The 26002-nt window shown below is 47.6% G+C and overlaps 1 protein-coding gene across 3 annotated transcripts; it reads right to left on the bottom strand.

The window, feature by feature from the left end:
• Positions 1 to 162: 162 nt before the first annotated feature.
• Positions 163 to 19498, bottom strand: Zbtb2 (zinc finger and BTB domain containing 2). 3 transcript variants are annotated; one of them, XM_087552930.1, is made up of 3 exons: positions 19355 to 19498; positions 7461 to 7646; positions 163 to 3041 (listed from the first exon to the last, which is right to left on the bottom strand). In XM_087552930.1, exons 2-3 carry the CDS (start codon positions 7631 to 7633, stop codon positions 1670 to 1672), a joined length of 1545 nt encoding a protein of 514 aa, XP_087409056.1. In that variant the 5' UTR covers positions 7634 to 7646; positions 19355 to 19498; the 3' UTR covers positions 163 to 1669.
• Between the last annotated feature and the right edge of the window lie 6504 nt (positions 19499 to 26002).

A 26002-nucleotide genomic window follows, 5' to 3' on the forward strand; every position in this document is an offset into this window, starting at 1 on the left:
CACAATTTCATGACCCAGTGAGATTATAACCCCCTCTTCATCCGAGTGGACAACCCGAGGTCTATCTGACAGGCATATATCCAGCTAGAATGACTCTTGATGCAAGGCTTCCACATCCTGGGGTTCTTTAGGTAGACAGAGAAGCAAGAAAATGATCACAGGCCCATTTAATTAAATGTTTATTCAATGAAAGGATGTATAAAAACTTACAAATCTGAGAACTCAACTATACATATAAGAGGATGGTGGGATATTCAGTTTCTAACACACACGTACGACATAGCTATGCACTACCCTCACCCTGCCCCTTAGTCCTCACTTCTGGCTCCTGTTTCATCCTGGGAGACTGGTTTCCTATTGGCCCAGGGGAAGATGAATGGACAACTTTTCATGCTGTTGGGACAGTGGGGAAATTTCAGGTGTTAACAAAAACTGGAGGATAAACAATAAAATCAATTGTGTTTTTCCTTCCAAAAAGAAATTATATTTTTCATTTTGTGTCCTGATTTGTTATTTTTGATGCTTTGGTAGATGTCACCAGTGAACTATGGGCATTGCGGGATTTTTTGTTTTGTTTTTTGGACAAGGTCTCTGTGTAGCCCAGGCTGGCCTCAGACTCCCAATTCTCCTGCTTCTACCCCTCTGGTGCTCTCTCCTAGTGCCGGGGTAATAAGGTGGGTGTCACCGTGCCAGGCAGCACCAACTTTCACCCTCATTAAAGTTACACTTTTGGCTCACCATTTGCCTTGTATGGTACGTAATTCTGTAGTCCTTTCCCTGCAGCACACACGCCTGATTTCACAGGTTGGCTAGCTCAGACACGAGCTCACCATTGGCCATTGCTGTTCAGAAAGACATTCTACAGATTCGTGTTTTCAAATCTGATTTAAGCACAAGTGTGTCAGGGACCGAAACACAGCATCTACTTGTTCACCTCGGAAAGAGGCCAGCCATCGGTAAGGCGTACGTACCAACTCCCCTGCCTGTACCAAGTATCCATAGACTTGTTCACTCACATACAAATTCACAGCCCGTCAGGTTTTATCCACAAATGAAGATTGCCATCACATTATTACTCTTTGCACTTGTTAAAGTCGTTCTCTTAACTAGTGATTTTCCTTAACTGGACATAATCTCAAAGGATACATTCTGAAATCAGACACCTAGAGGACAAACATTAAAAACATTCTCTCGGGTTTAAAGTTTCCCCACACCTTCTAGATTTGCATAGTAGAGCCCAGCTTTATCTCTAAGAAGCATGCTGTATTTTCTGACTTGTTTCTTTGAGAAGGAAGACTTATTACCCAGGGACAGTCATAATTTTAGCTTACCAAATTATATTCTAGTTGTTTTATTATATACTCTTAATTAATTCCAAGTAGGTTTTTAAAATAATCTAAAACTTCTCAAAACCTATTTCTTTATAAGTACTACTGACCATTATCCTTCCAGGATCCCCTGAATTAAAGTGAATATAGTCCAGCTTTACAGTGTACAAAGCCCTACAGAGACGGGGCTGGGAGAAGGGGGTGGGAAGAGGTGGGGCCCGTTTGTATCATGCCATGGAGAAACTGTCCCGAATAGGGGAGAAGATTCTTTGTAAAAATGAGTCTTTAAGGGAAGGGGAAAAATAGAAAAAAAACTAGTCTTTAAAAAGACAAGTAACATATCAGTCTAGTAACACAGTCTCCTGTTCCTTTTTGATGGCTGCTAACACCGGGTGGTCAGGGTCAGTCACTTCTGAGTCCCCACTGCCCAGAAGGACTGACCGCCCCTCATCCAGGGCAAACACATCTGAGTTCTGGTTCTGGCAGGAGTGTTTGACCACCTCATTGGGTGTGGAGAACGTCTTGTCACACAGGTTGCACTTGTAGGGCTTGTTGGCCTGCACCAGCATATTGTCCATCTGGCTGCCCTCCTCAAACGTGCAGAGCTCTAGTGTCTGCTTGTCCACCATGGTGTAGGTGTCGATGCTCTGGTTGAGGCACACGTGGCGTGCGGCCTGGTTGGCCCTGCAGAAGCTCTTGTCGCAGGTGCTGCACTTGAAGGGTTTGCCTGTGTGAATGTACATGTGCTCACGCCAGTGGCTTTTCTGGATGAACTTGCGGCCGCAGATCGTGCACTCGTACTTGCGCCTCTTCACTTCCCTCTCTTGGTCTGCCTGCTCCAGGTTGTCGATGTCCGCAATGTCTGAGGGCGGTGGTGTCTCCGACTGTTGCTGCCCATCAATGATGGGGGAATCGGAGATGTGCTGCAGCTCACTGTCGCTGATCATCCCCGCCTCCGGTACTTCCAGAGCATCCTTGCCCAGGTCGGCTGCATTGCTGCAGAGCGACAGGGGCCCTCGGCCTTCCCCAGGTGGGCCTGCCGTGAAGGGTACCCCGGTGTGGATCTGCAGGTGCTCCCGCAGGCTGCTGCGAAGTGTGAAGCGACGGCCGCACAGGTGGCAGGCATAGTACTTGGGGAAGCTTCCATTCCTCTTCATGATGCTTGGTTTTACGTGGGCAATCGTAAGGGATGATGGCTGCTCGTCCGAGGAAGAGGCCTCCAGGTTAGTCTCCTCCCCAGGAGGAGGGGGAGGAACAGGTGTGGAGACAAGTTCAGGTGACAGCGAGGTCTGCAGGGGGTCGGCGGGAGTCATGTTTGTCCGATTCACCTGGGCCAGGTTTGAAGTCAGCTGGGACAGCTGCGAGGTCTCTGGCACAGGCTCCTGGTTCATCCTGGATGCCTGCGGCCTAGGCTCCCGTCCAAGTTTCTCAGGCCCCAAATTCATCTTGGTGGCTTGTCTCAGCTGGTGGTCTGCAATTTGAATGCCATACAAGGATGAGGCCAGCGGGAAGACTTGCTCAGGATGGGAAAATGTGCCTTGGCTGGCAAGGCTGGCTTCCTGGATGAGGGGGTATGCGTGCAGGAATTTGATCCCTTGCTCCAACCGCACAGGGTCGATGAGCTGTGGGGCCATCTTCCCGGTGTACATCAGGTGGAGCAGATAGCTGAATATGTCAGGCTGTATGTCAGTGGGCTTCAGGCGGACACATTCACTGAAAGAAAGTAGAGAGCCATGAGGAAGCACCAGCCTCCGATTTCACTGGAAACAAAGCCTGAAGAACAGCTTAGACACTCCAACCCAAATGACCTCGATGGCTGACTGAGCTTCGTCACAGACCCAATGGAGAGCTCAGCAGAACAAGTACGGTAAGTAAAAGAATGTAATCTGATTAGAAAGACTTTAAGGCTGTAAGGTGACACAAGAGGGTTTGACAGCCCAACAATGTTTATGAGCAGGACCTCTCTGAGTTAGGAGGCTTTCCCAGCCACCTTCCCAGTGTTGCAAGGGAAGCAGCCTGGGGCTTTACCACCTTTCTAGTGACTGCCTGTAATCCTTACTTTACAGATGGTGAGGCTCTTGGTGCGCCTAACAGTTGGTGAGTGGCAGGGCCAGGCCTACTTAATTCCAGAGCCACATGGAATGTCCTCCAGAGCAGCTGCAGGCCACATGTGGTAAAGCACCTGCAGGCATGGTGGTCAGCTGCTTGTCTACCTTTTAGACTGACGTCACTTCAGAAACAGTGTCCCCTAAAGGATGCTTCAGAGCTTAGAGTGAAGGAAGAAGTGGGGACTCTCCTCAGACCATCACTACTGAGAGAACTTCTAACATCTCCCGAGGCCAATGAGATACACATCTCTGAAGTGCAGGAGGCATAAAAGATCATCCATGATTTTTAAAGATATTTTTGGCAGGCTTAGCAATTATGTTCACCATTTAAATCATCTTTCTCCATACTAAAATATTAACAGCATACCCCATCTTCTAAACTTACACAGAGGGATGAGGCAGGAGGATTGTCTGAACTTCAAGGCCAGCCTAGCTACAGTGCAAGACAAAGGAAAAAGGAAAAAGAAAAAAGAAAAAAGGCTAACATGATTTTAAGGTTGATTTCTAGACTTCTGACCAGACATATGGACCTGGATGGCTATCAAGGTGTATATTGTCTTTTTTTTTTTTTTTCGGAGCTGGGGACCGAACCCAGGGCCTTGCGCTTCCTAGGCAAGCGCTCTACCACTGAGCTAAATCCCCAACCCCTATCAAGGTGTATATTTCATGAAGACTTAAGACTCCATACACTTAACTACAAAATACCAGAGTCAAGCATAAAACCCAGCACCCAGTGCCAGTATGACAGTTCCTGTTTACTTAGTCTTTTCTTTCTTACTCTGTCTGAGACAAGGTTTCCTTTGTAGGTCAGGCTGGCCTGGAGCTCAGAGATCCACCTCCTGCTTCCCAGTGTTGGAACTAAAGGGGCGTGGAGCCACTGCCATCATCAGGCAGAGGCTCAGAGCTCAGAGACCTAGGCCCCCAGAGATGTGTATTTCTCCAGGAGATGGATGGATGTGGTGCTCAAGGGAGGGGAAGTACAGTCGGGGCTTCCTTCCAGCATTTCCAGTCCTACCCAGCGGGGCCCCTTTCCAGAGGGCTTTGTAGTTGCTCGCTGTGGTTGGACGGCCCATTCTATTGATTGCTTGGAAGTTGTTGCTGACAGTAAGCCTCTACAATTTTAAACAAGTGTGTGTAATTCCTGACGGTGCAAGGACAGAACCAGGAGGCCAGTAAGTACTACATACACTTCAGCCAGGCTGAGGAGTGAGCACTGGGCTGCTGGCTCGGCAGCACTGGTGGAACACTACAGGCAGGAAGCTGGGAGTCCCTGGGGTAGCCCAGCAAGCACATGTGTACACACACACACACACACACACACACACACACACACACACACACGTAGTTTCTTCTGTGACTTTCGGCTACTGCAATCCTGTGCTCCTTTCCTCGGGGCTGGTTGGACTGCTCCTTCTTCCTATCCACTTAATGTGACAGGGGCCCGACTGTCACTTCTCTTCTACAATACACACAAGCAGTCCCACCTAAGCTCCGAGATGCACACAGCTGCCAGGCAGGAGAATGGCAAAGGGTGGGTTAGCACAATCACAAACAGTAATTCCAAGGTCAGTTTCTCCTTCACTAGAATTCTAGGGTGAGAGTTTTAAATAATGTTAAACATTTTTTTAAAAATGGAGACAGGGTTTCAATATGAAGACCAGGCCAGTCTTGACCTCACAGTGATCCACCTGCCGCTGCCTCTAGAGTACTAGATTAAAGAAAGGCACGGCCACCACAGTCAGCAGTTATTCTTAGCAAGTTTTACTCTTCAGTGCTTAGTCTACAGAGAAAAGATAGAGACACCTAGTGGTGACTGAAGGACAGAAACTTCTCATCTTCGCCTAGAGGTAGGCCAGGCGCCTGAGGCTGCAGGAGGAGCTGCTTAAGCACTGCTGTCTGCTGTCTGCTGTCTGTGACCGTGAACCTGAAGTCTGCACACAGGTGTGTACTGGGGTGTGCTCACATACAAAGACACCCCTGTTAGAAAGATCTTTGTTCACTGCCCTATATGTAAAGAAAGGACATGTCTTGCACCTAATTAAAAACCCATTACATCGTCTTTCACATTTCCAAGTTGCAGACATTTCTTTTCCAAGATCAGTTAGTTCACTGTATTGAGATTAGTTGCTGCCAAACCCAGCTTTAGCATATCGATGTTAAAGGACGGGGAGTCTACGTATGAATTTGCTTTGAGATGGGGTCTTGGCTAGTCTGGACCTGACAACTCTGCTGCCTCAGCCTCCCTCGAGCTAGGATCACAGGAATACATCTCGCATGCCCTGCTCAGAGGAATCATTCCCAGCCCTCTAAGATGACAATTCACTGCTAAGGCCCCTGCTCCTGGCCTTCCTGCTCCTACAGATGTTTACCAAGTGGCTCTTTGATGCCTCAGCCCCCCTCAGTGGTGTGTGCCCTGTGGTGTGGTAGATCTGTAAGTCTTACTGTAGGAGAGGGAAGTCTCCGGATGGCATTCACAAGTGAGCGGAGGGGTGAGTGCACAGAGCACAACTTAGAGTGAACACTGCGCTCCTGAAAGGCACAACAGTCATCCTTGACTGATGACCAGGATGAGGGCAGGGAAAGGTGGGGAGTGGGCAGTGGGTAGTGCTCCACTGTGGGAAGTTGTGGACAGAGGCTCACCTCATCCCAAGTAGTCTCTGGGGACACTAAGCTGACAGTGATGTGGACAATGGGTGGTTACAAAATGGGAGTGAGCACGTGAGGCCAGGGCAATGGGACATGTGCTGAAGAGCCATGGCCTAGGATAGATGAGATATGATCGGAAATGGATCTGAAGCCTGGCCTACTTGAAGATGAAAACAGGCAAGCCAGGAGTCTTTGGAGAGACCCTTTTAATTCAGTTTTAGTCCCGCCCAATGAGAGAAACAGAGGGAGCACAGTCAGGTCTAAAGGACCAGCAGGCAGCCAGGGTGGGGTTCTGTAACTAGAAACAGAATGATGGAGGCCAGAGCTGAAACTAACAAGCTTCCACCTACCAAGGAAAGGGAGATGACCTGCTCCACACAGACAATGTGCAAAGACAGCAAGGGCTCAGGAGGCCCCAGGCTGGAGGCCCTGGTGCCCCGTGAAGAACAAAGGACATTTGGTACAGTGAGGGCTGAGGAGGACAGGAGGATGGCCTGCAAGAGGGCAGTGCTCTGGTGGAGAGATGTCCTTTGGAACATGACTGCAGTAGAGAGAGGAAACCACAGCACAGAGGACTGGAAGAGTATGGGATGAGCAGAGCTGTCAAAGGCACGGGTGCCCTTTCAAGAAGGTTCAAGGAGAACAGAGAACTCGGCAGGATTCCCTGGCTGGCCAGGTCAAGGGCAGTCTTCTGCCCAGAGTAGGCAGGGGGTGGGGTGGGGTGAGAGTCAGGATGGTGAAGAGTAGAATAAGATGGAGAGATTGGAGGAAGGGGAGAGGGGAGGGGAGAGGGGAGAGGGGAGAGGGGAGAGGGGAGAGGGGAGAGGGGAGAGGGAGAGAGGGGAGAGGGGAGAGGGGAGAGGGGAGACGGGAGAGGGGAGAGGGGAGAGGGGAGACGGGAGAGGGGAGAGGGGAGACGGGAGAGGGGAGAGGGGAGATTGTTTTCCTCACATACCCAGAGATTCCTTTCCCTAAAATATTTAGGAGAAATCAGAAGAAAAGAAATCAGCAAAGACAGAATTTTGCATTACAAAAGAGGGAACAGGAAATCTGAGCCCTCCAGCTTTTCACTTAAAACTAAGTATTCAAAGGGGAATCAGGGGATTGGGCTTGGAGGAGCAGGAGGTGAGACTCTCAGGCAGGAAGGCAGTTTGGAGGAGGGGCTGGGTGGGGCCAGACTAGGTAGGTGATTCTCGAGTGCTAATGAAAGCATTAGTAACCAAGAAAGGCAGAGGCTGGTGGGGTAACTAGGGAGTGGGGTGGGTGCCTAGATCCTGGGAGAGGCAGAGAGATTCATGGTCTGAATGAAGGCAGAGTGGGAAGAGGAGCCCAGCGTCAGGAGGTCTACAGCCCTTAGATTATCAACCGCTTTAGTTACCTGGTCTGATGGACAAACAACATCTTAAAGTAATTGGAGAATGAAGCGAGAACGGATTTGTGTGCCTTGAAGTACACATCGCCGATTGCAACCGTGCAGTCACACAGGAACCCAAACTCCCGCTGAGCGTTTAACTGCTGCAGTAGAATAAGTCCATGGTTGGTCAAATCCATTTTTTAAAAAAATCTGCAAAGTAAACAATTTCATTTTTAAGAAAGGTGTTCCACAAATAAGAATGTGTCCTAATGTTCCCAGCTAACATGTCACCAAGGCTAACATGTCAAGTCCGTTAAACATGGAACATACACCAATTCACTGTATTGCTCAACAGTCCCTGGAACAGGACCTATTTTCAGATGTGTCCTCTAGGGCAACTCAGGAGGTGTAACCTGCCCAGGCTGGAAATAAACCCAGGCAGTGTCCCTCCAAGAATCAGCCCTGTAAGGGTCCCCAAACACTAAAGATTCCTGAGAATCTGCCCAGTCTTTCACCAAGACTCCTCAACTACCGGCAGTCCACAAAGGCTTGCATAACCATTAGCAATGAAGCTGGGCCTCCCTTCTGCGGAGGAGGAAAGAGATTTTGAGACTTGTAGGTAAGTTGCCCCAGGCCTTCAGGGAAAGCAGAGGAGTTCACATTTAAATTTGAATGCGCCTACTTCAAATTCGGAGATTTACATTATTCCGTCCCCTACCAAGTCCAGGGGGCCATCTGTTTACTGTAAGAAGCTGCCTGAGCCTGCTAGGCTCCTGAATCCCTAGATGGCTCTCTTTCCACAAGCACACCTGGAAAGCACACTGCAGGGAGCAGCATGGCTTTCCCCAAGAGCCAGAGCAAGGCTACGAAGTGCAGGCCTCTCCAGCAGCGCCCAGAAAACAGCAGCGTCAGGTGGAAAACAAGACAGAAATAGAAGTCTGCAGGCAGAAAGAGAAGAAGCAAACTGATAATGTACAGAATCCAAAGAATTTATACAGAAGCCTTCATAAGTAATAAAGTCTGGTAAGGTATAAGAAGCATCAAGAAACAATTCCCAAACCCTAATGTAATTTCACCCACTAGCGCTGAACATGGAAACGAGAAACAACACCATCACAATGAAACAATAGGACACACAAGTAAACATACCAAGGCGTGCGGAGTTAGATGGAAAAATATAAAATGCTAAATCTCAAATCTACACAGACAAATTTGCATGAAAACATGTGGATAGGCAAACAAAGAAAGTACAATGTCTTCAGCTAAGAACCAACAGGTGGGGAGTCAGGCCTCTGCACGCACCCCAAGATGTGGTGGCAGCACAGAGCTCCAGGAAGAGATGGGCTGTACTTCAACAGAACCTGGGGAGGGGGCTGGCCCACAGAAGGATGCAGGAGGGATGTTTGACACAGACAGCATACATTACTCCCAGACGGTGCTGGACCAGCTGAACCTCAGAAGGCAAGACAGAAAGACCCTTGAGTAAGTCTCATGCTCTCATACAAACACACTAAAAATGATTCCTGGCCTTAAGCAGAAGGCACACACAACAAAAGGAGTTTAGAAAAAAAAAAAAACCTTAGGGATCTGCAGAAGGGGAAGAGGTAAGTCAGACTTGGTGAAATTACAAGTGTGGGCTCTGGGAAGTGCTCTGCTAAGGATGGACAGGTAGCTAAGGACTAGGAGAACGCATCTGGAACTTCGCAACTCCTCAGAGTGCCAGTACTTGGAAAGTAAAGAAAAAAACCCTGAAATATACAAAACAAACTGGGAAGGATGATGGGTTTCAGAGGTCACCACAAGGGAAAGAAGTGGTAAGAGGCCAGACAGTGTTCAGTACCGTTGTCCCCAGGGAAACAATGTCACACGGTCACATCTCACATCACTTGACTCATGCTGCTGGGGGGGAAGGGGGGATGGTACAACTGGAGACTACAGACAGCTCAATGGCTACTCTGATACGTTTATTCCATGAAACAAAAATGTACTTTTACACAAAATTGTACACTGATGTCTGTAGTGACTTTACCAGAAACAACCCAGCTGTCCTTCAGTTGCTGGGTAGTTAGGCTGTGGAACGAACCACTTAGTCATTGGAAGAGACGGACCACAGCTAGCCGTGGTGGCCAACACACTAATCCCAGCATTCAGAAGGCTGAGGACTGGGAGTGTGAGGTCAGCCTGGGCTACATTGAGACTCTGTCTCCAGAACAAAACCAAAACAAAACAAATCAACCATTGCAAACAAAAGTTAGAAGAGTGAATGACGCTCACCGAAATACGGCAAAGAACAAACTCACTGATGCGTTCTTTAATAGACTAGGCATGGAATTTAGAGAAATGGAGAACAGACATGTCATGGTGAAGAGAAACAGGTGGGTATTGCTACAAAGGGAATGAGGACACCTGTGGTGACAGAGATGTCTCACAGATGCCATGTGGCATACAGTGTCTCCTATACAGCCCATACAGTGTCTCCTAACTGAACGTGAAGGGCAACAGCAAAGAGTTTCTCAAAGCAGCAGCTAGGAGGTGTGACATTAGCCGTGGTACATTTGAAGTGTTGCACACCAGGGCTTCACTGCAGCCATGGTTGGGATTCATAGCAGGAGTGCTTCCTGTAGCAAAGGTAAGGCCTAAAGCGCCTCAGCTCAGATGTGTGGCCATTCCATGATATAAACTGCAGTGTCTGCTTTTACAGAAACGTGAGGTTTATTTAATCAGGAAACATGATTTAGTGTTTTCTGCCAGGGCCTCAGCATCTAAGTAACAGGTTACTGTATCTCTAGATTGTCAGTACACTTTAGAATGCAAGACTGTAAAACAAAAACACTCAGTTTGTGTGCAAAACAAAAACCAAACAAACAAAACCTCATAAGTTTACCCTGAGATTATGACAGAACTTCCTATAGTTTCTGAAATGGCTCTAAGTATACTTCGCTATTTCTCACTTGGGGAAGTGGCACTCACAGTACTGACAATTATAAAGTCAAAATACTGACAAACTCAGAAAAACATCAAGGCTATTCTTCCTCCTTCAGTACCAAAGGTTAGAGCAGCCGGCTCCCTCTCGTCTGTGATAGCGAGCGGCCAGTTGTGCTATTAGCACCTCTCATACACTGCATTTTATTTCACATTAGCAAGGCATCTGAGGTATGGCTCCCACACCTTAAATCAAGGAAATGGCAAGAGAAGTTAGGCAGCTTGCTCGGACCTCAAAACAGTAAGTTAGGGAGTAGGGTCAACCTGATCTCCTTGCTTTCTGTTTGCTTTTTGAAAAAAAACTCTTAGTGTATGGTTCAAGTTGGCCTTGAAATTGTGTTCCTCTTGCCTTAGTCTTTTTTTTTTTTTTTTCCGGAGCTGGGGACCGAACCCAGGGCCTTGCGCTTGCTAGGCAAGCGCTCTACCACTGAGCTAAATCCCCAACCCCAGAGGTAGTATTTTTAAGAGTGATTTTAAGTGTGTATGTACACTTGTTATAATAGTATGCAATAGTAAGACGGTATGACACACGAAGGTGCATGCTGCCCCTGCACATGTATCAGCACACTCATTTTCTGTCTCTGCCTTTCTCTCAGTTCTGGGGAGAAAATTAGGACTTGGCACATGTAGTAGGTGAGTACTCTACTACTGAGCCACACTACCCAAGATCTACACTACTACTTTTTGAGGAATCCCTGCTAATATTTGCTAATTTTACTTCCTGTGATATGAATGACATTTAATAACATGACACATATATTAACTCTTTTTCATGAAATTTATCCATTTGATTCCTATTAAAAAATGTAGACCAAGTTGTCCTTGAACTGACAGAGCTCTCCTGCTGCGTGCCTCTGCTTCTCAAGAGTTGAGTTTAAAGGTATGAGTCCTCATGCCTTCTATGTCCTTCTGATTTTATTTAGTGTGTGTGTGCAGGGAACAGGACAACTTTGGAGAGTAAGTCCTCTCCATGTGGGTTTGGAGGATTCAACTCAGGTCACCTGCCTTGGTAGCAAGTGCCTCTCTCTGCCCACTGAGCCATCTTGCACCCCTTAGGACACACACGACATCAGGAAGGTTAAGAACTAGATGGGAAGGACTAGATGGGAAATGAGCTTTCTCTTCTCTTTTCTTTTCTTTCTTTCTTTCTCTTTTGAGATAGGGTCTAGTGTAGCCTACTTGAGTTCTGGACTGCTCAGCCCCTCTTTAAATGCTTGGATTGTAGGTGTGCAGCACCATGCCTGGCTATGAAAAGCAGAGCAAATAATACACTTTCATGACATTAAAAAGCTACCCAGCTTTATTTGTGTGATTTATTTCTCAGACAGGTTCTTCCCACACAGCTCTTCCAGTATGTGCCAGTCACACTAGATATAAGACCGACAGCATAGTAATCTTTACAATGTGTCTAGCTTATTCTAAAATCCAGGCATTATCAAAAATTCTGTCCCATACACCTGTTACCCTCACATTTGGAATGCTGAGTTAGGAACATTTTGTCATCAAGGACCAATTAGACAGAAAACCATTTGGTTTCACCTAAGGATGCTGCTCAGTGAGACAAGATGTTCATTCGGAAACTTGTGGATAAGTTGCTGAGGAATGGATGAGTCTTTCCCTAGGTCTTTGGTGCTGGGGTCATTACAGGCTCTTGAGGGAACACAGGGCTCCCTGCCATGGCCTTTATTCTATAAGCTCCACACTGGGCTGCCTCATGTCTAGTCACCAAGGTGAGAAGGGCTGTTCAGAGAAGATGTCCACGGACATGTGTCCTCAATTCAAACTCACATGCTCACACCATGGGCCCTGACTCAAGATCTGCTGGTTCTGAGCCCTCATGATACTTGCTGAGAGCAGAGTCTACCACTGCTAGGTGCCTAGAAGGTTGTCTAGCATAGTGTTTACCATTTGCTAAACTAAAACTACTAACTAGGTATTCAGAGAAAGGAAGAGCATTCAGCCCTTAGCCACGGTTCTCTCTGACCTAGCCCAGTGGATTAGGAGAAAAGTGCAGCTTTTTAAAATAAATAAATAAAAAAAAAATTCCCATCAAATTTAGTGTGTGCCATAATCTGGAAGCTTTTCTCAATTTATAAATGCTAGGTGATGTTCCCACACATAAGCTGTGGACAATGCCAGAGTCTACTAAGAGCCGAGGAATGGTAGCGGGAGAGACAAGGTGCAAGTGGATTAGGCAGCAAGCTGAGGTGTGGAAAGGGCTTCAGCTCTTATCCTGCAAGAGAGGGGAAGCGTCACAATGGGAAGGACCAAGGTAGTCCTTCCTGGTTCTGGACAAGAGCGTGGGGGCTGAGGGTGGGGACCCAGAGAGAGAGAGGGGGTGGGGACAGATTAGAAAGACATCTGGAAGATTCAAGTCTGCATCATTGCCTAGGGGAGGAGGGTGGCAAAGTCGAAGCAAACTGAGGCTTTTTACTGGAATAGCTGGATAGGTTTTAGGTAGGAGATAAGGTCCAAAGCTTTGGTGGGAAAGAACATGTTGCATTTGCAAGACCTCTAGGTTCTCTAGGATGAGGTGGATGGGATGTAGAGCTCTGGCCATCCTGGTCTGGGGCTAGAAGTCTGATAATAGATGTCTGAGGGTCTTCAGAGAAGCCAGAGTACTTGATTCAAGGGCTGTAACCCTTAAATAACAGGCTCCGTGTCAGCGTGGAGTCACGGCACTGTATGGCGTGGTTCAGAGGGGCCAAGAGTGAGTCAGGACTGAAGCTTGTAGCCTTCTGGGTGTATGTTTTGGTCTGTGTGCAGTCCTGCCTTCCTCTACACGACATTTCTGGAAGGTTTTTACCAAGGCTAGTCACAAAGCCAGCACCGAGATCGCACACTTAGACCTCTATAATCCTTTAGCAGCCTTGGGTTAGCACTCAGTTGGCAGAGTTCATGCCTAGAATGCACAAAGCTTTGGGTTTGATCCCCATATAAACCTTGTGTAGGCAGTACATGTCTGTATTCTAGCACTAGGTGGGTAAAGGAGGCCACGTCATTCTCTGACAGGGGATGAAGCCCTGCAAACAAAACCCCCAACCACTTAACCCAACAAAGTAGAACTTAAAAAAAGAAGAAAGGCTGTTTAAAAAGAGTCATGTGGGGGCCGCTGAGCGGTCTCAGTGTTGTAAGTGCTGCAGCACTTGCAAAAGAACTGGGTATGGCTCTCAAGGCAGCTCAAAGTCACTGAACTACAGTTCCTGGGGAATCTAATGCCTCTTTCTGGGCTCTGCAGGCACTGGTGTACATGTGGTACACAAGAAATTATGTAGTTGCATGTACATGGAAAAATAAAAAAGTAGTGTGTCTTTCCTGAATGTGAATAGTGAATAGTAAGGAACTTAAGACAAAGAGCATATCTCTTCCTTCCTTTCTTCCTTCCTTTCTCCTTCCCTCCCTCTCTCTCTCCCTCCCTCCCTCCCTTCCTTCCTTCCTTCCTTTCAAGACAGGGTCTATGGAGCGCTTTCTGGTCTCAAATTCACTGTGTTGACCAGGTCGCTCTCCAACTCAGATCCACTGTCTCTACCCTCCTCCTTGGTGGTTGCTGGGATTAAAGGTGTGCACGTCACATTTGGAGGAGAGAGCATTTCTTAAGAAGGCGTTTATAGAATGTCTTCTTTATGTACTTTGTATCTGTACAATGTTTTCTTCTTAAGCGAATCCAGAGATCATGTCAAAAGTAAAAATACAAACATTTTCCAGAGCCAGTTACAATGATTATTCAGACTACTTAATGGTTTAGTTTTTTATCTCTCTCCTACTTTGACACACTGAATACCCAGTTGTCAAGTGCTCTCAGAGTCCCCAGGCAACTCTGTCTTTGGAGGGACACATGAGCAGACTGCATAATCATGGTCTGTTTTGTCAACCTAGGTTCCTCCTTCAGTTTCAGTACAGAAACTGAGGAACAACAGCGTTTGGGAACAGACAATTCCCTCTTGGAAGATACTAACTCTTAGCACACACTAACCACCACTTAGACTTGGTTTCAAGGGCACTGAAAGGGTTTTATTTACACCAAGAATAATGGGCATGGTAATGCATGGGGTGCATTAAGAGCTGAAGAGGTGCTGTTCTGAATACAATGGGCTCTGTCAAGTAGTTTAGGCCACTTACCAGGATACAAACTGTCTTTTCAATTAGTACTAATAAAAATTAATGCAGGAGAGTGAGTGGGGAACTGAACCCCAGTGATGCTGGTCATCTGAATTTCAATATATTTGAGAACTTCAGTTCAGAGGTAGGAAATACATCGAGTTTTCTTTACTAACTCCTCTTCCATAACAATTACAGAAGGAAAGGTACTAACGATGTAGTAGCACTTATTGGACTACTGGAATATGCTACGTTCAGAGAGGTCAAGCAGTAAGACAGTAGTGACAATTATAGAAGCTCTGCCATGATCAACTGAAAGGAACCCAACAAAGGATTACACCAGCAAAGGGACGACCTAACTAACGTCCCTTTTCACACCACCTCCAGGTCTGGCCAGGTTGAATTGCTGGTGTGTGGTGTTGAATTCCTGTACTTTAACTGTAATGAATTTCTAAAGACTAATGGGTTCCAGGACATTTTCACCACTATGTCACCCACCACTGTGTGCTAATGTTTGCTCCTTTACAGCCTTCATCCCTCCTCCCACCTCGATGGTTCTTTATCATCTTAAATAGTTTGCCTTCTGCTTTTAATTCACATGCCCTGTGTGTGTGACAGCATGTTTGCCTGCCTGTGTCTTTGTATCTGGAGGTCAGATGGCAGTGTGGGTCTCTCCCCCACCATGTGGGCTCTAGGGATGGGATTGTCCTGTCAGACTTGGCAGCTCACTCTCTACCTGTTAAGCCCTGTACTTTTACTCATGCTTTTTTTTTAAATCATTATCCAGCGGTCACTTGGAAAATAATGGCTCAAAGAATTACGAGAGTTCCCCGATGCTAGATGCTAATACACTGGAAAAACAAGATCAGTAGCATTAGTAAAAATTGTTCTAACCATATGGAAGCCTGACAGACCCATGTTGCAGATTCAAGACTAGCCTGGGCTAACTAGCAAGACCTCTCCCAGATATAACAGGAAGAAAAGACGTTTACTGTACAGTTAGGGATTTTTGAAGCATTTTATTGTATCCCTCTAGGGGATATAATATCCACAAGGACTCAGAGATGCTTATGCACATTTTGGGGATTGAGAAATCAAAACCACCAGTTAGTCTGGCCCAGCATACTCACACATTTTAAAATTATTTTGAGATGATTCTATACTTTTCCTGCTGCAGGACCTACAATGTGACATAATTTAAAGGAACAGGACATAACATGTTTGCTTTGTGTTTGCCTTTTGAGACGGGGTCTCTCTACACAGCCTTAGCTTTCCTGGAACTCACTGCTAGACTGTGCCTCGACTCCTGACTGAGTGCTACGATTAAATGTGTGCACCACCACATTTGTCAAATGTTTTGTAAAAATAAATTAGTTTGCAAGCACTTAGAGGGATAATCTCACCTGTCAACTTGGGCTGCTGCTTCCTAGTGAGGGTCCTATGGCTGATACTTATTTGCTCTCCTCCTCCCTAGACTCCTTTTTGTCTCTCTCCCTCAACTTCCTCCCCCACTTCTGTCTCTCCCCTCCTTTTGGGGGAGTCTCAAATTCTCTGTCACTGATGATTGGCAGCCTTGAAATCCTGACTCTCAAGCCTCCAATTTGGGAGTGTTGGGATTTCAGGAATGTGCCACCATGCCTAGCTATCTTCCACATCTTTATGACCATCTTACCATTGAAAAATATGGAATCTCATTTAGTATCCATCTGAAACCTCCTGATGGGGTCTCAGTGTCCTGCTGAGACCCGAGGGGCATACATAAGGAGAGAGGAAAAGTGATAGGGGCAGGTTTGCCACGGGCCGGCAACTCTTCAGTTCCCCTTTCCTACTACATCCCGCACCACATGTCCATGCGTCTACATGGAAAGGGCATCTGGTAAGGCATGAAAGACTTAGGCACACTAAGAGGGAGAGTCCCCACTCTAAAGCTGATTCCAGCTGTCTCCTTCACTGCCCACCTGTTCTTGTCAGGCAGGAAAACACCCCCTCCTCCACAGGTGGGGCACAAGCCAGTAGATACTTCAAATCATGGGTGACAAGGCACAGTTCATGAGGGGGTGTTGGGATAAAGTGTTTTGTAGGGTTGTTTTAGTCCCTGTTCTGTTGCTGTGAAGAGACACCATGACCAAGGCAACTCTAATAAAGGAAAGCATTTAATCATGGGCTTACTTACTGTTTCAGAGGTTTAGTCCATTGTCATTAAGGACGGCCAATGTGGTACTAGAGGAGCAGAGAGCTACATCCTGATTTGCAGGCAGAGCCATCCTGGGCCTGGCCTGAGCCTTTGAAACCTCAAAGCCCATTTTCAGTGACAGGTTAACTCCAAGGCCACGCCTCTCAATCCTTTTAATTCTCTAGAATAGTGTCACTCCCTGGTGATTAAGTGTTCAAACAGACGAGTCTATCAAGACCATTCTTATTCAAGACACCGCAAAGGTCTCAAGAAATGAAAAATTTGGAAGTCATTGTACAGTTTATATAATTTAACATAAAAAAAAACTCTACCAGACTTCGTTCTGTGATTAAGACATGTCTAACATTATTAACTTTGCTGGAGTATTTTAGTGGGAGTTTTGCACCCATTTATAGACACATTCTTTGAAGAAGAAGCTTAAAAGTGGACAAGCAGGAACATGGAGACAAAGGTCTCTACCACCCACCAGTGCTTCATTCTGTTCCACCTTCCACTTTTTTTAAAAAATATGTTTTTAAGAGGCCAGTTCCTTAGCTAGGGAAAATAAACACAAAATCTCAAGTTTACTAATGAGAAACAATGTCATGTTAGGGATACATTTACAGTCTTAAAAACTATCAAGATCTTAAATATCCTGAGCAAACTAAAGCTGTTACTATGAATGTCCCCACGCCCAAGTTTGATTTTTTGTTTGTAAGAAACCATAGTAATGAGGATTAAAATGTCCTAGGTTTTGTGTTTTGAGACAGGGTTTGTAGTCCTGGAACTCATTCTGTAGACCAAGCTGGCTTTGAACTCAGAGACTTGCCTGCTTCTAGAACTAACACACTGGCAAAATGTATTAGCTCTAATCTCATGCCTCTCAGAGTAAAATGTTGGTTGTACACGTGCTTTGGTCTGGTGGTTGGGGATGTATATATATATATATATATATATATATATATATATATATATATGTAAATATATATATATACACACACACATATATATATGTGTGTGTGTATATATATATGTGACACTATATATATATATAGTGTCAACCACGAAGGACACACAGTCCATTTAGACATGATCAGAACATCCCTTATGAGAGCCTCAAATCCATATGCCAAATTTTACTAAAACAATACACCGTGAAAATGAATAGAATCTAGGCTCTCACGCTAAGTGGGCCAAGGGTATTGTATGATGATGGTGGGAAGGAACAATGCAGACTGGGAGAGAGGAGACTCCCCGAGGTATAATTAAGTCGTTCGAGAAGTTGGGTGGAAGTTCTTGCAGCAAATGGCCTGTCAGGCACAAGATTTTCGCTCTTGCTGCTCGGCTGCGCGATCTAACTTGCGGGAGAGTCTTCATAATCCATTACCAGCTAAAAGCAACAGAAAACCTGCACCCTACACAGGTTTTCCTACCCTTCCTAATTGTAATGCATTCTGGGCTGGGAAAGAACGGTCTGGGAGCTTGTGCTTAACCCCGCAACAGCTCAAAGTGCGGGTCAGACGCTCCTAGCACGGCCCCGCAGGCAGAGGAGGGCGCGGCCACTCCGGCTGCAGCCCTAGGCGGCGAAGATCCGCCCAGAAGGCTTTGGCCCCGCCCCTCGAGGGAGGGGGCGGAGCGGGAGGACCGGCGCCCCGGTCCCGCCCCAGGGGCCGAGGGGAGGGAGAGCAACGCGCTCAGGTCGCGCCGCTCGCCCGCTCGCCCCTCCCTTAGGTCCCGCACGCGCGCGCGCGCCCCGAGTCCCGCGGCGCCGAACACAATGCCGACGCCTACGCGGCGCGCGCGCGCACGGCCCCGGCCGGCGCCACGGCCCCGGCGCCAGGGGCGTGGTGGATGGGCGGAGGGGGGGGAGGGGAGCAGCGCGCGCGAGAGCCGCAGACAGCGCGAGACCCGAGGCCGGAAGCGCGCGTGCGCGCCCCCGCCCGCGAGCAGGAGGCGGAGCCGTAGCAGTAGCGACAGCAGCTGTAGGAGCCGCTGCAGCTGGGAGACGCGCCAGAGAGGCCGGGCCTGCTCCGGTCCGACCGGATCCCTCCCCTCCCCCTCCCTGCTCCCTCCCCTCCCCCAAAACCACTTCCGCAGCTCGCGGCCTGGCCGCCGAGGCGGCGAAGACGACCACAGCAGGAGGCGACGGCGGAGTACGCACCTGATGGGCCCACCTGGCGGGGCTCCGGCGCGGAACCGCTCACCGGCAGCCGCCCGCTCCGGACGCCCTTGGCTGCGGCGGGCAGCAGGGACCGGCGACTAGGACCGGAACGCGGAGCGCCCCCTCCCCTTGCGCCCGCCCTCTCGGCTTCCGTCCCCTCCCCCTCCCGCGAAGCCCCGGATGGAGCGGCTGCGACTCGCCGCCGCCTGGCTGCCGGGATGGTTTTGTCAGGCGGCCAGAGCCCCGGCGCCAGGCGCAGTCGCCGCCCCCGCCCCGCGGGCCACCCCCGCCCCGGCCTCCCCACCCCGGCGCCCCGCGCGCTCGGGCCCGCCGCCTGCCTTCGCCCGGAGCCCCGGGACGGGAGTCATTCGTCGCCTTTGTTGCCACGGCCGCTGCCGGAACCGTTTGCGAGCTCCGGCGGCTCCCGCCCCTCCCTGCTGCTTCCCGGAGCCCGGGCCGGGGGCGGCACGTGGGCCCCGGGACGCGGTGGCGGTGCGCGCTTACCTGTCGCCGGTGCGGCCGCGGCGGGGCGTGAGGGGGAGGCAGAGCCCGGCGGCCTGGCCTAACTGTCCCCGCCGCCGCCTCTGCCCCGCGTTGCTGCTGCTTGCTGCTTGCTGCTGCCGCCGCGGTCGGTGTCTCCGGCACGGCGGCGGGCGGCGGCGGCGGGGCTTTTCCTGTCCGGTTACGTTAAGGTCACATGACCGAGAGAGCGGAGCGACTAGTGCAAAGAGGCTGAGAGCGGCTCCCGCCGGGGGGGAGAGGCGGCGAGAGAGCAGTGGCGGCAAGAGCCCCTCCGCCCCCCCAGCCGCTCCCCTCCCCCCCGCCCGCCTCCGCCTCCTGCTGCTCTGCCGCCGCCGCCGCCGCCGTCGCCGCCTGCAGCTCGGCGCTGCAGCTCCCACCCAGCTTGGGCTCGTGGCCCCAGCCAAAGTTCTGCAAGCCATGTGCAGCCTAGGCGAGGAAACTTCGCAGCGGTCGGGCCGGGAGGCTGGCGGCCCGGCCCCCTTGTTTACAGAGTGTTTAGGTAGGACCAGTCCTGCAGCAGCAGATGGTCTTTTCGGGGTGCAGAGGGAGATGCATGCCCGTCCTCCTGTCAAGAGATGCCTGACACCTCTTGGCTCACTGCTTTTGTCCCCGGACTGCTCCGTGTTAGCTTTTCGTCTTAAGATGTGGAGTTGAGCTATAGTCGATCACTGGCGTTGCAACCGGTGCTGGCTCGAAGTCATTCAGAAGTAGCTGTCGCTGCGTGTCCTGTGTTGCGAGGTCGAGGTGCTTGCTGTGTTCCATAGACGACTTCTAGGATAAGATGTTTCTTTTGAGTGGGATGCTTCCTAGTGTTGAGCTTTACTTACGGTGCTTTGCGGTGTGTGTGGCATTTGAACAAGACACTGCTCTCTGGTTTTGGCCTCTTGAGAATCTGGTGGAGTGGATTCAGAGTTGCCATCCTGTGAGGTGTGTAACGGAGATCATGAAAGATGGTAACATGACTGGGGAGTTGGAATACCTGACTGAGCATTCTTAAGGTTTACTTTTTATGTTGTCATTTTGTAGAAGTGTTTCAGAAAGTAGTTTTATCCTTTTTACGTACTTGAGTCAATGGTTTATTTTACATAGCTTAGATTTTAAGCTTGTTCAGAAATAAGTAGAGGCAGCGGTTTCCAGGTTACTCCTGGCTTTCAAGCACAGAAGTCTGTAAGGACCTTTATGCCAAACCCATTCGGTTTGGAAAGTCAGACTCCTAGCACAATGCCTCTTCACTGTCTCTTCATTCTAGAAATCTGGAGTGTGAGTTAGCAGCAATCCCGTTGTATGTACAACTACTGATGACTAATTTCTTTGAGGATATAAACATCTGTGTAACTGTAGTGTTGCCTAGTGTGAGTAACAGATCCAGTGAGTACCTGCCTTGAACTTTCCTAGACTTTGATCCAGCTAGATGAATGACTTGTGGAGTGCTTCAATGTCTGCGTTCACAAACGAGTGAGTCCTGACCCTGACCTACGAGCTCTAGGGCATTATCAGCAAAGCAGCAGTGTTGGCCTTCACATTGGCATGCCCGCCTCCTGCGGCTGCTCTATTTCTTTTAGAAAGAGACCATAATGAATGTGATTTGTGTAGAGAGAATCATGATTATAGTTTTAAGTTCTTCTTTCAAGTTGTGCTTGTGGAGTTCTCTGTGAAAGTGGATTGGTGGAAGAAACATTTTTGTGTTTTCTGAGATAGAATCTCAAAAGCTATGCAGCTCTTGGTTGGTTTGGAGCTTGTCACAATTCTATTTACTTTGGGTGCTGGGATTATAGGGGTGCACCACATACCACTTCTCTGAGTTTTAGGAATAATCTGTCAGTACTTTGTAACAGTTTCACAGAAGCAAGAGGTGGTAGGCTCTTAACTCTGTTCCTAAAGACTTGTGCTAAGAGCCTGCATTCCTGTTCCCCCAGGAGCTGCTGGAGCAAATAGGTTGTCTTGGTCTCCTTAGGAGCTGAGGCTCAGATTGGGCCTGGGCTGTTTTGCTGCTAGTTCTCAAGGAATAGGCCAGCTTGCTTGACTTTCGCCAATGTGCGGGTATTTTGTTTTTAGTACCCATTGTGGCTTAGTAGCTTAATGGGGACTGTATGGGCTGTGTGCTTTCTCCCAGCTAGTCTAAGTGGGGAAGGCTTGGGAAAAGAACAGCCCTTGCAGAGAAGGGCTAGTTAGTGCAACTCAGGGTACTCCTTACCTCTCTAGTAAGTCTGCTTGACAGAGGAGCCACGCCTGCCCCAAGTTGGATAGTAAGTTGTCAGTTTATTACTGATTTGGTATTTTGAAAATAAATCTAGTAAATTGGGAGCTCAAACTAGCTCAGTTAGTCCTCTTAACCACTGAACCATCTCTCCAGCCCTAATGTAGATCTTTTGGACTCAAGAGATCACCTACCTCTGCCTCCTGAGTTCTGGTGATCAAAAGGCTGTGCCAGCATGCCTGCCTCATGCCCTCTGATATATAGTAAACCTAACATATAAGTCAGGAAAGATACATTTCAGCCATATGTGGCACGTGCCTGTAGTCAGCTGTCAGGAGGTTGAGGCAGGATTGCTGTTAGTTTGAGGCCAGTCAGGGTTACAGAACAAGATTCATTCTTAAAACAAAAACCAACCAACCTCACAAATAAAGCAGACGAAAAACCAAGTAATTTGAAGACTGTTATATTTATTTCCCTGGCTGTATCACAGAAGTGTTAGGACTACCAGTTAGTGGTTGGTTGTTAGTTACCTCACTGTCCCTCAAGAGGCGTTCCCTATGCTTCAGAGAGCCACTGGGGTTAAGGGCATGCAAATCTGGAAAGAACTCACTAACTGCAATGCTAAGGAATGGTGCCTTTTAAAAATACTCTGTGGATATGCACGTGGATGTGGTGTAGCACGTGTGTGGAAAGCAGAGGAATGCTTTGGGTCCATCCCCCTTTAGGGTTCTGTATGGTTGTGAGGATCAAACTCAGGCCATTAGGCTTGCACAGGTGACTCTGACCCGCTGAGCCACATTCTCTTGTGTTTGCTTTTGTGTGCTCTCTGAAGTCCGAAGTGGCAATCTCTGGAGCTGAAGTTAGGGAATAGTTAGCTACTTGCTGTGGGTGCTGGAACTGAGTTGTCCTTTGCAAGAGGAGTCTGCACTCCTAACCTGAGCATCTTTCCATCTCTTAGTATGTTTTGAGAAGGGTCTCATGTAGCCCAGGTGGACCTGGGACTTGCCATGCTCTCTGGTTGAATCCCCTGTGCCAGAATAAAAGATGCATGCTATCTGTAAAGTTGATGGGGCTATCTTGAATTTGCTTCATAATCCCAAATGAGATAGGAATCTCAGTCTGAGGAAACATTAATTTTTGCTGCTGTAAACCAGCCCATCATTAAGATGACAGTAAGGCATGTGTATCTCACATAGTTTTTGTGGGTCAGGTATCGGAGAGTAGTGAGAGGCTCTGTGACAGGGTCTTTCAGTCAGGTAGGTTACTGTGGCTGCTGAGTCTACTTCCAAGTTGGGTTGGTTGGCAGGCCCCAGTTCTTCATTGGATTGCTAAGTGTCCTGGGGTGGTGTCCCGTCTGGTGTACCCTTCTCTTCCCCCCAGCAAGACTTTGAAGCCCCAGTGAAGAAGCAGCCATGTACAGGTAGGGGCTGTTAGTGCTGTCTAGTAGCAGTGCAAAGAAAAACCTAGCCTGACAGTGGGCTGGAAATAAGCTTCTCAGTGGTAGGGTAGTTTAGTTTAATAGCTGGCTCAGTTCTAGGTTTTCCCAGTTCCTAGATGAATTAGGATGGGATCAGAAACCTAGCTGGAGTCAATCGCTGAGTAATCAGTTAAGTCAGTTGTTCTTTTCATTTAAGGGCATCTAGTTTCTCTTCTTAACCTTAACTGTAAAAGGAGATTCAAAGAAGCTGATTATCTTGCCTAAGGTCTGATTCAGTCTTTGAAAACTAGACCTTTATCTGTTTGAGATGGGGAAATTGGCTGGCAATTTATTAAACAAGGTACAGTGAAGATCCCTTATCTAGTCTCCCTTTGCAGGTTTCTGATGTTCAGCTTTGAGTGTGTGTGTGTTTGTAGAATATAAATATATATAATTTAATATATTCAAAGGACTTCTACATAATCCTTTTTTATTTGTGTGTTTGCATGAGTTATGTGCTTGGGCATCTGGTGCCTCTGTAATCCAGAAGAGGGCTTAGGTTCCTTGAACTTTGTACCACTGAACCATCTCTGGTCCCTATGGATTTTAAAGAAGGATTTATTTTAATTATGCATGTGTGTGTGTGTCAATTAACTTTTCCTGTTACTGTGATAAGATACCACGACCAGAACCAACTAAAGGAAGGAAATTTATTTTGACTTAGCGGTCCAGAGGGAGAGTTTACAGTCCAGAGGGAGAGTACGGCAGTAGTCATGGTGGCTAAATGTCAGACAGGAAGTTGACAGATCACTTCTCAGACACAGAAAGCAGAGAAAGCAAACTGGAGGTGAGGGGGAAACTGCTTGCCCCCAGCCACATGCTTCGTCCATGTGAATACCCAGAAGGATTCAAAACTTTCCCAAACAGCACCACCAGTGTGACCACTGTGGGGAGACCACCAAAGTGTGTGTTTGGGTGTGAACATGTGTAAGTGCAGGTGCTGTCAGAGTTCAGAGGGTGAAGGACAAAGAAAACGGTGGTAATCTACACTGTGAAATGATTGGGACTAAGACTGAACATAGGGCCTTGCGAGTACTAGGCAGGTGTGTATTGCTGAGATCCCTGTTTTACTTTTTATTTTGACATGGGGGTCTCACTAAATTTCTCCCAGTCTCAGTTAGCTGCCATTACATGATTTAGGTTACCAACCCAGCTTTATGTGGTATGAAATTTTCATAGAAATGTTTTATTTGTTAACTCATTCATTGACAAATTCTCATTATGTATCTCTGGCTGTCTCTGCCTCCCAAGTGCCTGGGATTAAAGAAGTGGACCACCATTCTTGTTGTAAACTTTTACCTAGACTTCTTTCTAGGACTGATTTTTGCTTACTGGTATGAAAAAAGGAAGAGAGACTGGAGAGATAGCTGCTCTTCCAGAGGTCCTGAGTTAAACTCCCAGCAACCACATGGCGGCTAATAGCCATCTATAATTAATCTGGTGTACTCTTCTGGCCTGCAGGGCACACATGCAGGCAGAACAGTATATTCACGAGATATATATATATATATATATATATATATATATATATATTTATTTATTTAAATACGAAGAGACTCTCAGACTTTTCTAAGTAATACATGGGACACCATAGATTATTTTGTACTTGGTTGTTTTTGATTTTTCTGTGTAATAGCCCTGACTGTCTTAGAACTTGTTGTGTAGACCAGGCTGGCCTTGAACTCAAAGGGATCTGCCTGCCTGTTTCCCAAGTGCTGAGATTAAAGATGTGTGTCAGCAACACTTGCTTATTTGCATTATTACATGACAGGTTCTTTGCCACTGTGAACCTTGTTTTTCTTCTTTTTCTTTGTTTTTGTTTTTTGCATGTGCCACTGTGCCCAGTACGTATTTAAAAAAAAAAAAATGTGAGATGGTTTCTCAGTAGCCTAGGCTGGTCTGGGACTTGTATGGGCCTGTCCTTGCTCAGGAGTGTTGGGACCACTGTTATGGTCTGCCACACTGTGTAAACTTTGGTGGCCTGAACAGGCTTTGAAACTGTTGCCTAAAATGACCTTGAACTTTGAACTTGAACTCTGAAACTTCCGATCCTCCTTCCACCAACCAGGTGCTTGACTTACCATCACCCCCAGTTTATAGGGTGCCGGACACCCAGGGTGTCCTCCCCTGCTAGACAGATAACCTACCTACCTGGAGATAAGTCTACCCCTAAATGTTGGCTACGTTGTTTTGTATTCTTTATTTTGTAACCCTTACCTCCTCTGTAAGCTTGAGTAGTGAGCATTTGTGAACTGCTGATACTTTAAAGGCTTACAGCTTACAATGGATTTGTAGTTGAAGGGTTAAGGCTGAGGGACCTAAGATGATTCTTGTCACTAGAGCTGAATGGAAAAGTGATTGTGGTAGAAAGCATCTAGGTATAGTTTGTAGGTTGTGTGTGTGTCTATGAGCATACGTGCTTGTTTGCATGTGAATGTGCGTGCATTTGTGTACACACATATTTAGCCTTGTTCTTAAAGATGCACTGGGGAGAGACCATGAGAGAGTGTAGTACATAGTTGTATCTAGTCTGTAGTACACTAGATAAAGCTGCTATGGACACTGACTTGACTCCTAAAGAGGTGGTGTGCAAATGGAGTTTTAGTTGGGTGACATCTACCTTGTGTTGTTTTCTTTTATTGGTGGTAAGTTGCCATCATAAGCTACTTGGTCCTCTGGAATGTGTTTCCAGATGTGATTTCTCTAGATCTGTGTGGTCCAGCCCAGTGGCCAAGTCACATAAGTACAAGTGGCAGGAAAGATACCACAGAGCATTTCTACCACAGCAATACTCCTTGAATGGAGCTGCTGTGAAGCCATATTTGGCTTACCTGTATTTCAGAATTCTCTGTGTTGAGTTAGGAATAGAACAAAGGAGCTGTTCTGGGAGGAGTAGTGGTTGGTATTTATGAACAGTGGAGCCAGTATTTTATATGTAGTTAAGGCTTTGTGGGCT

The sequence above is a fragment of the Rattus norvegicus genome, chromosome 1 (genome assembly GCF_021556685.1).
Source record: "Rattus norvegicus strain SHRSP/BbbUtx chromosome 1, alternate assembly SHRSP_T2T, whole genome shotgun sequence".
Classification (NCBI taxonomy): domain Eukaryota; kingdom Metazoa; phylum Chordata; class Mammalia; order Rodentia; family Muridae; genus Rattus; species Rattus norvegicus.

Bases quoted from the DNA above. Each gene is read 5' to 3' on its own strand.
- Zbtb2 (XM_087552930.1), bottom strand. From the start codon at position 7,633: ATGGATTTGACCAACCATGGACTTATTCTACTGCAGCAGTTAAACGCT. The intron at 3,042-7,460 runs GTAACTAAAGCG...ACTTTCTTTCAG, and splicing joins TTGTTTGTCCATCAGACCAG to TGAATGTGTCCGCCTGAAGC.